The sequence below is a fragment of the Rhinatrema bivittatum genome, chromosome 13 (genome assembly GCF_901001135.1).
Source record: "Rhinatrema bivittatum chromosome 13, aRhiBiv1.1, whole genome shotgun sequence".
Classification (NCBI taxonomy): domain Eukaryota; kingdom Metazoa; phylum Chordata; class Amphibia; order Gymnophiona; family Rhinatrematidae; genus Rhinatrema; species Rhinatrema bivittatum.
In genome coordinates this window covers 47,802,056-47,814,518 of record NC_042627.1, presented here as the reverse complement: position 1 = coordinate 47,814,518, position 12,463 = coordinate 47,802,056, and the positions used below count along the sequence as shown (strand labels likewise).

Below are 12,463 nucleotides of genomic sequence, written 5' to 3'. Positions count from 1 at the left end.
TGCCTAAGACTGACGTGCTCGCCCGCACATGCGCAGTAGAGCTGCTCTCTACTGCGCATTTGCGGGCACGTCGGTCAAGCTTCATTTATCTAGTTAGATATTATTAGTAGATAATGGGCCCTATCTAAAATTAATACATATAACAAGTATTGGCATCAGTTGATAAATAGTTCATTACACATTTTAGTAAATATTACCCTAAGTAAGTAAAACATTGCTCAGGACAATTTTTGCTGGTGCCCAAAATGTCGTTTTGTATTTAATAATATCCACTATGCTGGGACGTTTATGCAAGGCTGACTACATGTGATACTATTAGTAGGGATGTGAATCGTGTCCTCGATCGTCTTAACGATCGATTTCGGCTGGGAGGGGGAGGGAATCGTATTGTTGCCGTTTGGGGGGGTAAAATATCGTGAAAAATTGTTAAAAATCGAAAAATCGAAAAACCGGCACATTAAAACCCCCTAAAACCCACCCCCGACCCTTTAAATTAAATCCCCCACCCTCCCGAACCCCCCCCCAAATAACTTAAATAACCTGCGGGTCCAGCGGCGGTCCGGAACGGCAGCGGTCCGGAACGGGCTCCTGCTCTGAATCTTGTCGTCTTCAGCCGGCACCATTTTCCAAAATGGCGCCGAAAAATGGCGGCGGCCATAGACGAAAAAGATTGGACGGCAGGAGGTCCTTCCGGACCCCCGCTGGACTTTTGGCAAGTCTCGTGGGGGTCAGGAGGCCCCCCACAAGCTGGCCAAAAGTTCCTGGAGGTCCAGCGGGGGTCAGGGAGCGATTTCCCGCCGCGAATCGTTTTCGTACGGAAAATGGCGCCGGCAGGAGATCGACTGCAGGAGGTCGTTCAGCGAGGGTTCCGGCGCCTCGCTGAACGACCTCCTGCAGTCGATCTCCTGCCGGCGCCATTTTCCGTACGAAAACGATTCGCGGCGGGAAATCGCTCCCTAACCCCCGCTGGACCTCCAGGAACTTTTGGCCAGCTTGTGGGGGGCCTCCTGACCCCCACGAGACTTGCCAAAAGTCCAGCGGGGGTCCGGAAGGACCTCCTGCCGTCCAATCTTTTTCGTCTATGGCCGCTGCCATTTTTCGGCGCCATTTTGGAAAATGGCGCCGGCTGAAGACGACAAGATTCAGAGCAGGAGCCCGTTCCGGACCGCTGCCGTTCCGGACCGCCGCTGGACCCGCAGGTTATTTAAGTTATTTGGGGGGGGGGGGTTCGGGAGGGTGGGGGATTTAATTTAAAGGGTCGGGGGTGGGTTTTAGGGGGTTTTAGTGTGCCGGCTCACGATTCTAACGATTTATAACGATAAATCGTTAGAATCTGTATTGTATTGTGTTCCATAACGGTTTAAGACGATATTAAAATTATCGGACGATAATTTTAATCGTCCTAAAACGATTCACATCCCTAACTATTAGTAATGTATCTGTGAGTCTAGTTTAAGCTGATTCTAATTTGCTTTGAGATCATTATTGGAAAAAGTGGAATATCAACTATTTGTAAATATATAAAAATAAATATAAATAATACTTTATCGTAGATCAAACCTGCCAAGTTGCTTGTTTCACTTGGGGAGTCTTTTTTTTAGTATTGGAAGCCTTATTTTTTTTTTTTTTTTTTTTTTTTTGCAGTTTTATATGGAATGATCTCCTTAAAAACAGTAGTTGAAGCCTGAAACATTTTAATATAAAAGTTTTAAGAGATTCCTTACTATTATTAATGTATTGTTAATGTTTGTATCTGTTGTGGTTTGTGTTTTATATCACAAATAACATTGAAACGAGTGGATCTAGCTCTACCAAACTTTGCGTGGAGGTAGATTCCTTAGGATGTGGAGGGGCATCTGACTTTTCAAAGTTTGTGAGCAATTTGGGCGGATGGCGAGGGGTATAGGAAGGGAATGAAGCTGGCATCTTTTGAAAAGAAATACAAGACAGAAAAAGAATAATACTGTTCGTTATATATTTTAGTGCAAAATCCAGAACTCTAGATTTGAAAGCTGCTGATGTTGCTCTGCCAGAGGACTTTGCTGATTTTTCTCTTGCAAAAACGATAAACAAAATTGAAGGCAAACTGGAAGAAGGAGGCTTATCTGCTAATGTAGAAGATGATGACTTTCCTGGTGTCAGCAATGAAATTGGAACAGGTCATTTGCTTTTTCCTCATTTTGCTTGACATTATGGTGTTGCTGATAGAACAGATTGTTTTTTCTGCGTTGTATTTCATAATCTTGTCAGAGAATGGCAGTATCTGTCTATGATGAGCTAGTCTCTTAATATGTAGAGGTAGAGTACATCTTGTATTGGGGCATTACACAATGCTAATACTGTAATGAGAGTTACCATAGGTCACTGCTGATATAATTGCCTCTATAGTCATGTGGTCTTGGCCAATAAAACAGGCCTATATGAAAATCTAAAGAAAATGGGACACAATCTTTATATGGCAGTTCTGCTTCATTGTATAGATACTGTACATACTGTGGGGCGGATTTTCAGAGCCCTGCTCGCGTAAATCCGCCCAAAACCGGGCGGATTTACGCGAGCAGGGCCCTGCGCGCCGGGAAGCCTATTTTACATAGGCCTCCCGGCGCGCGCAGAGCCCCGGGTCTCGCGTAAGTCCCGGGGTTCTCCGAGGGGGGCGTGTCGGGGGGCGGGCCCGGTCGTCGCGGCGTTTCGGGGGCGTGTCGGCAGCGTTTTGGGGGCGGGTACGGGGGCGTGGCTACGGCCCGGGGCGGCCCGGGGGCGTGGCCGCGCCCTCCGTACCCGCCCCCAGGTTGCGGCCCGGCGCGCAGGAGGCCCGCTCGCGCGCGGGGATTTACGCCTCCCTCCGGGAGGCATAAATCCCCCGACAAAGGTAAGGGGGGGTTTTAGACAGGGCCGGGTGGGTTAGGGAGGGGAAGGTGAGGGGAGGGCAAAGGAAAGTTCCCTCCGAGGCCGCTCCGATTTCGGAGCGGCCTTGGAGGGAATGGGGGTAGGCTGCGCGGCTCGGGGCGCGCCGGCTATACAAAATCCATAGCCTTGCGCGCGCCGATCCAGGTTTTTAGCAGATACGCGCGGCTCCGCGCGTATCTACTAAAATCCAGCGTACTTTTGTTTGCGCCTGGAGCTATTCGCGCGCCTTTTAAAATCCGCCCCTGTGTATGTAAGACATCTGTGCATGATTCACAGTATTTTCATTCTCTAGAAAACTAGCAGAATTTTTGATCACTACCGTAATTTGGAGGAAAGTCCAACCAGCAGCATTCTGAAATTTTGCGTTTTCTGTTCTGCTTTTAGCCTTCTCTATTCAACATGGTGAGAAAAAGAGAGGCTAGAGTCATTACTCACCCCTCATTTTGGCTTGACTTTATATCAGGAGATTTTAATTTTTGGCATTAAGAGTTTGTCTCCAACAAGCTACAATAAACAACATGAAAAGTTATACTGAAATAAAAATATAAATCTTCAGAAAGCATAGGTGGGTTAAGTTGCAAGTCTTTACATAATGTTAATCCATTTTTATTATGGAACTCTTTCCCTGAGTTCTTGGATTTCATATTTACTACATAGTCAATTTAATTTTAAGTCATATCCATAAGCTGAATTTATAACACTGAAAAAGCAAAAATCCTTTTTTGGTATATATCTTTTTTTTTGTCTATATAAAGATTTTTTTCTCCAAGATACAATTTATCAAAATTTTGATATTGCTTCTTGTCAATCTAAAAACCAACATAACCAGCAAAATGGCCTTACCAATAACAAGATCCCAAGCTTCTCCCAGTTTTTGGGTTAAAGTAAGTTCAGGAGCCGGAGTCCAAACCTGTAGCAGCTGCTGAGCCAGGTAGAGATAGATCATAGGCATTTAATAAAAGTAGTAATGCTTTGCTAGAAATTTCCAAAGTTTGCTGAAGATAATGCCTGAACAGGTCAGTTGGCAAAACAGTTCTTAAAAAAGGAAAGTGTGTACAATGCAAATCATGGAAGTTTATCTAAAATTGTCCACTTTTTTCCAGAGAAAAGCAATCTCCTTAAAAACAAAGCTTTTAAGTGAAACAAACAAAGCAATTTGATTTTCTGGGTGTTGAGTCTTACCAGTGTAGATGGATACACATTTTTCTGGACCTATGAATGATTTCTCCAAAATTTAAAAGAAAATTAACAATTTCTACTTTTAATGATACTGTAATCTCTAGCTTAAAAATTGCTTCATAGACAGTGTTTTTCTTAGGAGTAACTTGGATGCTGCAAAACTGTGAGGGAATGATAACATCAGATTAGGGAGATTCAGTTGCCTCACTCAGAAAGAGATAATTAACTCCCAACATATAGTAACCAATAACAGGTCCTGAGTCAGATCAGCTGTCCAGCTGGAGAGCAAAAGTTGACCTCCATGATACCTCTTGTCTCTGTCTTCTCTTGGTCTGGTGATATCTCAAGGCAGGGGCCCCACTACCAATTACTGGTAAGGGGAACTTTCAATCTGCTCCCACAGACACAGTAGCATGTGTTCCTCTGATGAGGGTAATGGGATCTGCCTCATGGATCATAGCCAATGGAGTAGACATAGGCTGCTGATGTGGTCACAAAGTGATCCCTGCACCAACATAACTAGTTCAGTAGGGTAGGAATGGGACTTGGCTTTTTGTTAACCCATCCAAACAAAGCAGGGGTTAAAAATCACAAGAAATAACAGCTAACGAAGAGGAACCAGACACCAAACAAAGAGCAGAAAATTCAGCGTCTACTCATGAACCTCCCCCTGCCCACAAACCTGCAGTTTGGTTTGATCCCATGTTAGGTTGTGAGAACTGATTACATAATCTTCTGACTTAAAGGAGAAAATGCCTAAGCCCTGATGATGGCAAGCTTGTAGCACTGGAGAAGGGGAAAGAAGCATATTTGTTGAAAAATGCTCTGATTACATCATGCTCTTGTTTTTATTTTGCATGAGGCATAGTTTAAGCTACAAGAAGTATTAAATACATTTTCCGGCGATAAGCAGGGCATTTAGCCATGCACAGTGGGTGACGTCATCCGTGATGTCACGAAGGCAGAGCTACTGTCTTAGCTCGAAGAGCTTTGAAGTGCGCCTGCTCTGTAGTTCCCGCGCTCCTCAAGCTCCCTCTCAGTTTCAGTTTTCCGTGGTTACACACGGGCGTGTGTGCTACTCTTACCCGGACAAAGTAAAAAAAAAAAATAAAAATTCTTCGAAGTGACAGATATTGACAAAATGAAGACAGGATGCCGAAAAGCCCGGGGTTTAAGTATTGTACCTGTGGAAAATTATGTCTGTGACCGACAGGCATAATTATTGCTATTTATGCCTCAGTCCCGACCACTATCAGGCCGCGTGTAGGGACTGTGGAAAGATGTCCCCACGGGCCAGAAGCCAGAGAAAAGAAAAGATGGAGAGATTGAGGCAGACATATGCCCCCTCTCCGACGGATGATCGATCAACTAAGTCCTCCCCAGGTAGGCAAAAGCCCCGATCCGAGGCCCTCGAAGCGCGCATTCAGCATCTGAGGGCCATGCGTCGCATAATGCGTCGGCATCCACGCATGCTTCGGCCGCTCCGCAGACTACGACGCATGCGCCGTTAACACCGACGTTGCGTCCTGCGTCAATGCCTCGTACGACACTACCAACGCATGAGTCAACCCCCATCAAAGAAGTTGATTTCTACAACGCACCACGACGCATCTCATTAGTCTACGACGCAATTACATCAAAAGACTAAGAAGCCTTCTCCCCCGCAACCGGAAAAACCAGTCTCACCACCGACAATTCTGAATAAATCTGGGAAATCTCTGTCAAAGAAAAACATACTACAACTCCATCTCATCAAGGAGGTCATCACTCTCCCTTATCAGATGTTGTTATTGAGGACTCTCCAGGGGGCTGGGAATCATCCCCAGATGGTGGAGCTCGTCCTAAACCATCCAAGAAGAGACCAAGGTCTCCTCATTCATCAGTCCCTAGGACGCCGTCTAAACCAGTGGTTCTCAACCTTTTTTTGGCCGGGACACACCTGACAAATAGTTCTCACATGCGTGACACACTGAACATATGTGACCATCACGGGGCTAAATGTAAACATGCACTCTGCATCCACAGGAATCCCCTCAACCCCCAGCAATGAGTGCAGAGCAGATCTAGGGCATTACCCGTACAACTCACCATACAAATAAGATATTCTGGTTCTGATGACATCTCAGTAAAAGCAAAACAAACTCCCTTTACTACCAGGCACAATAGCCTTCCTTATGAAAAGACAGTAATTTACTACTAATGCATATCCTATTGAGAAAACACAACAAATAAGATTGATACAAATGCCTACATGCTAGTAAAATACCTCACCTTGGTCACACACCCAGAACTGACCTTCACCAAGTACAGAAAAACCACAAATTATAAATATGGAGACAGAAACTGGAATGGAAAACCAAAAAAGCCACTCTGCATGCAGTGCGAACCTGGAGAAATGGAAAGAGAAATATAGCACCTAACATAATCCCAGGATCTGCAATAATGCACACAAACTAACCCGCACAAACTTATACCTGTATTATGGAACACACGCAGACAGTAACAACCCTATCTAAGAAACACAACTATTAAACCAGGCCCTAAACACTAATACATTTCCTATTGGGAAAACAGAATAAGCCAAGCTGCTACAGAGCCCCACACAGAAATAATTGTAAAGTTATACCAAAAATGTTACAAAACAGCTGCTGAACAGAATAATATTCAATTAGGCTGTTCCTACAAGCCTTTCCTTCAAATACCACCCACCTTTGTGAATAATTGCTGAAATGTTTGTCGTATAATTACTGAATAATTTCCGAAACTTGTTCTACATGATTTGATATTCCTGAATTTTGTGTACTTACTGTATGCTTTTGAATTTTGTGTAAATAGCTCCCTTCTTATTCAGTATCTTAATGTCCCCTTCCCTCAGCCTCTTGTTAACTTTATAACCAAGCCTCCTCTCTAAACACTTTTATCTTCCTCCTCAAATCATTGTAATTAATTAACCTAACTTTAAATATTGTACCTAATGATTCTGTTTACAACTTTAAAAGCCTGTACCTAGTTACTCTGTACCTAGTTAATTTGTCTTAAACATCATCATATAGTTTTGTTCCCTGTAAAGGCTATGCCTATAGCTACGCTGTCATAGTTCCAAGTTATATGTAAACCGATACGATGTGCAAACGGTTGTCGGTATATAAAAAACTCTAAATAAATAAATAAACACTCATAAAAATTATTAAAACATGGCCAAATATCAATAAAATATTTCAAAACAGACATCGCATAATACCCAATAATTAAAATGGCAGTCAATCAAGAAAAATAAATTTAAAAAACCACCTTTACTTACCCTCTCCAGCAACTCTCCTACTCCTTTCCCTTCCAGGCCAATAGCACTTACCAGAAGCAGCAAGGGCTGCTGAAGCTCTGTCCTCAATCTTCTTCCTTCGTGCCCACAACCAGTCACTCACAACACACACACCCCCAATTAGACCCCACGACCAGTCTCGGTCTCTTTCATACCAGTCATCTTCCTGACCAGTCTCTCTCTCTCACACAGAAACACATCACCTTCCTGACCAGTCTCGCACTCTCAATCACACACAAAAGCTCTCGCACCCCCACACACAAGCTCTCACCCAGGCTTCCATTCACACCCCCACACACAAGCTCTCACCCAGGCTTCCATTCACACCTACAGACACATGCTGTCACCCAAGCAACCATTCACACTAGCTCTCATCCAGGCTTCCATTCACACCTACAGACACAAGCACCCATTCACACCCTCAGGCACAAGCTCTCACCCATGCATCTATTCACACACAGACACACCAGCTCTCACCAAAAACAACTTCCTTCACTGAAGGGATGGGCTCCAATTCCGCCGCGGCTGTAATCCGGCAAGCCTTCTTTTTTCGGCGCCACGGGAATGGGCGCCTCAGTCGGGGGTCAGGTTTTCCTCTTCACCGCTATGGGGATGGGCTCCCGATGCGGCCTTGCACCGTCGGGGTTCTACATTGCCATTCCTCCCACCTCACTCCCGGGCTATGCCGTGCCTACCTCACCGGCTAATCAAAGGCTTCCTCCCTTCTTCCTACTCCCACTGGCAGGTAGAAGGGAGAAGACTTCTGATTGGCCTGCGCGGGGGAAGGCAGAATGAAGGAGGCTTCCCATTGGGCAGTGGGGGTTGGAACAAAGGAGGCTTTCAATTGGCCCACGGGGACTGGAAAAAGGGAGAAGGAAAGTACAACGGGGCAGTGGGACACCTGGAGACGTGACACACCTGCCGGTGTTTGGCAACACACTGGTTGAGAAGCGCTGGTCTAAACGATCGAAAAAATCGACCAGATTACCTGTCTATCCACATCGTCAATCAGCTGAAAAGACAATGTCTCAAATAACTACGCTGTTACATACGTTTTTTCATGGTTTACCATCTGATCCTAACGATTTACCACCAGATCCTCAGATTCCTACATCACCGCAGGGGTCTCCGGATCCATCTCAGAACCTGCCATCTCCACAACAATCACCTCTCTCTTCTGTTCACATTATCTCACCAGATCCTTCTCCAGTATCATCGCCTGGAAGTTCAACGGGTATTCCATCGGACCCCCCACAAGATCTTCCTCAACCAACGTCCCCACCGGAAGATTTAACTTGTGCTAAATTCCTAGAAAAACTGGGATTAGCCTTAAACATAGAAACTCGAAAACTCCCAGATCCGAGATCTGAAGTTATAGGATTCTCCAAATACTAGACGTTCCATCTGAACCAACTGCTCTACCTCCCCACCAAATATTGGAGAGTCTTATGGATAAAGCGTGGGATACTCCACACCTTCTTCCATCTATTTCTAAGAAAATAGATTTAAAATACCGGATGCAGAAAACTTCCTACTATGCAAACGTACCACTTCCGCACAATTCAATAGTCGTTGAATCGGCAGTGAAGAGAGTCAAGAAAAACTTGCTATACTCAACACACCTCCCGGAAAGGACAATAAACTCTTAGATGACTTTGCTAAGAAAATTTATCAAAATTCTATGCTTAATTCTAGAATCAACCACCACCAATTTTATATAATAGAATATTTATTTAATTGTACTCAACAGCTTCAGCCATTTCTTACTACGTCACAGGGAGATGGTCCACTACCTCAGCCCTTCCAGGATCTGCAGGAAGGCTTGCGTCATTTGTTGCAGTCATCATATGAAGCTTTTGACACCTCTGCACGATCATCAGCTACTTCCATTTCTGCTAGACGTCTGGCATGGCTCAGAGCCAGCAATATTAGAGAGGACGAACATGACAGGCTAACTAATTTGCCTTGCAGACCAGATAACCTCTTTGGAAAAAAGTTACAAGAGACGGTGTCTCTTATTAAAGAACAGAATATAGCAGTCCAGTCTTTGATGATGCCCCTGGACACGCCTTCGACATCTAGACACTTCTTGGGTCAATATAGAAGAGGTTACCACTATCGCAGACCATACCGCTACTATCAACCTTACCAACCTAGTTATAGGCAACAACCTTACCAGCCTCAAAGACAGCAATCCCAACTGCAAGGACAGAGACCACGTCAAAGAACACCAAGACAACAAAAACCATAAACCTCTCAACAGACGCCAAAGCAGTCTTTTTAAATCATCTTGCCACAACAACAGTTCACGTGGGGGGAGATTATCGTTATTTCATTCCCAGTGGTCCACAATTACCACAGATCAATGGGTTTTAAGTATTATACTTCAAGGGTACCAGCTGCATTTCAGCTCCTTCCCAGTTCTTCCACATCTCATCACTTCCAAGACTCCCCAAAATCAAGTCTCTTCTCTGATGACGGAAGTTTCCATTCTCTTTCGCCAGAAGGCAATCCAGCCAATTCCCTCTTCTCAGAAGGAGAACAGTTTCTACTCCCAATATTTCCTCATTCCCAAGAAGTTGGGAGGCCTATGCCCTATTTTAGACCTTCGAGCCCTAAACAAACACCTCACAAGAGAAAGATTCAAAATGACTTCTCTCAAAACAGTACTTCCCTTTCTACAAGCAAACGACTGGATGTGCTCGCTGGATCTAAATGATGCGTACACTCACATACCAATCCACAAGGATTTTTGGCGTTACCTTTGTTTTCAAGTTGCGAGTCATCACTATCAATACAAAGTACTCCCATTTGGTCTTTCCTCTGCCACGCAAGTATTCACGAAATGTCTTGCTGTTGTTGTGGCACACTTACGCAAACAGGGAATAAACATATTCCCTTACTTGGACGACTGGCTTCTGGTATCTCCAAATCCACAACTCCTGAAGCAACAAGTGGAATGCACACTCCTTTGTCTACAAAACTTGGGATGGATAGTGAATTACGAAAAGTCTCAACTCCATCCCTCCCAATCCATTCAATTCATAGGAGCATTGATTCAAACACCAATATCCAGAGCTTTTCTCCCTCTGGACAGAATCAAAACCTTACAGACCCTTTCTCAGACTCTTTTACGTCTGACAGTAGTTCCAGCTCTTCAAATATTAGTGCTTTTGGGACATATGGCGGTGGCAATTCATGTAGTCCAGAATACCCATCTGCATATGAGATGTCTTCAGTGGGGTCTAAAATCTCAATGGAATCAGTTGACCCAGCAAATGTCCCACAAAGTAAGCGTGACACGCTCCATGAAAAAAGACATCAAATGGTGGCTTCGATCGTCCGTTCTGGACGAAGGAAGCCCCTTCCAGCTTCCCCCTCATCAGATAATACTCACAACAGATGCTTCTATGACAGGCTGGGGGGCCCATCTCTTACATCTCAACACTTAAGGTCTTTGGTCCGCAGCAGAACAAAGTCTCTAAATAAATCTACTGGAATTAAGAGCAATAAAGATCTCTTTGATGGTATTCCAGTCATAGTTACGGGGGAAGTCGGTAATGATCCATACCGACAATCAAGTAGCCATGTTCTATATCAACAAACAGGGGGGATCGGGTTCGCTGACACTTTGCAAGGAAGCGGTTCAGATATGGGAATGGGCAGAACGCAACAAGATCTTCTTACAGGCGTCCTACCTTCCAGATCTTGCGAACACGAGAGCAGACAAACTAAGCAGAGTTTTCCATCCCACGAATGGTCGCTCAATCAAGTGGAAGCAGACAAGATTTTCGCACAATGGGGAACTCTGGACATAGACCTCTTTGCATCGGAAACCAATCTGAAAGTGCAAAAGTTTTGTTCCCTTCTTCCCAGTGCACACAGAATGTCACAGGACGCTTTCCTGATTTCTTGGGGGAAAGGTCTTCTGTACGCTTTTCCTCCCATTCCGCTAATTTCACGCACAGTTCAAAAATGTATTGCAGACAAATCAGACCTAATCCTGATCGCTCCAGCGTGGCCGAGACAACCATGGTATCCTTATCTACTTCGTCTCTCAGTCACCCAGTCAGTACTCTTAACCGAAAGACCCTTTTCTTCTTTCTCAAGACGCAGGAAATTTGATTCATCCCATGCAGTCCTCCTTTCATCTGACAGCATGGAAATTGAACGGCAGTTGCTCAGTTCTCTGAACCTTTCTCCAGACATCTTGGACGTTCTCATAGCATCACGAAAGCCTTCTACCAGGAAGAGTTATGCTTTCAAATGGAATAGATATTCAGAATGGTGCACCAATCAGAGACTTAACCCTCTATCTTGCCCACCTGAGACGCTGTTGACTTATCTCCATCATTTATCCCGCTCAGGCCTGGCAATAACTTCTATTAGAGTTCACCTTAGTGCAATTGCAGCTTACCATCTCACGAATGAGGGCTGTTCCATCTCTACCCATCCGTTAATCTCCAAGTTCATGAAAGGCTTGCTTCGTCTGCACCCGCCCTTCAAAAAGCCGATAGTACCATGGGATATTAACATAGTTCTTGAAGCGTTGTTGAATCCACCCTTTGAACCCATGTTAACCTCCATGCTTAAATTCTTGATGTGGAAGATGCTTTTCCTAGTGGCCATCACTTCAACCAGACGAATCAGTGAACTTCAAGCGTTACTGATCAATTTTCCTTATCTTCAATTTCACCATGATAAGGTGGTTTTACGAACCCACCCTTCATTTCTGCCGAAGGTAGTATCTGCTTTTTACCTGAATGAAATAATCTCCCTTCCGGTTTTTTCAGCAAAACCACACTCTGACGATCGACAGAAGGTCTCTTCATACCTTAGATTGTAAAAGAGCCTTAGCATATTACAAGAACAAAACAGCCTCACTCAGACGTTCGTCTCAGTTATTTGTCTCCTTCAACCCAAACAATCCAGGTCAGGCGCTATCAAAAAGAACACTCTCTAATTGGCTTACCGCCTGCATCCAATACTGTTATTCTACAAAAGAAATACCTCTTACTGGTTCTATAAAAGCTCATCAGATTAGAGCCACTGCAGCTT

The 12,463-nt window shown here is 44.5% G+C and overlaps 1 protein-coding gene across 2 annotated transcripts in view; it reads left to right on the top strand.

Moving 5' to 3' along the window:
* TEX9 (testis expressed 9) overlaps positions 1-12,463 on the top strand; it is an 82,116-nt gene that overhangs the window by 38,140 nt on the left and 31,513 nt on the right. For both annotated transcript variants that reach the window (XM_029575112.1, XM_029575111.1), the window contains one exon: positions 1,984-2,159. In XM_029575112.1, the coding sequence (XP_029430972.1) occupies positions 1,984-2,159 (176 nt within the window). The remainder of the gene's footprint in view (positions 1-1,983; positions 2,160-12,463) is intronic.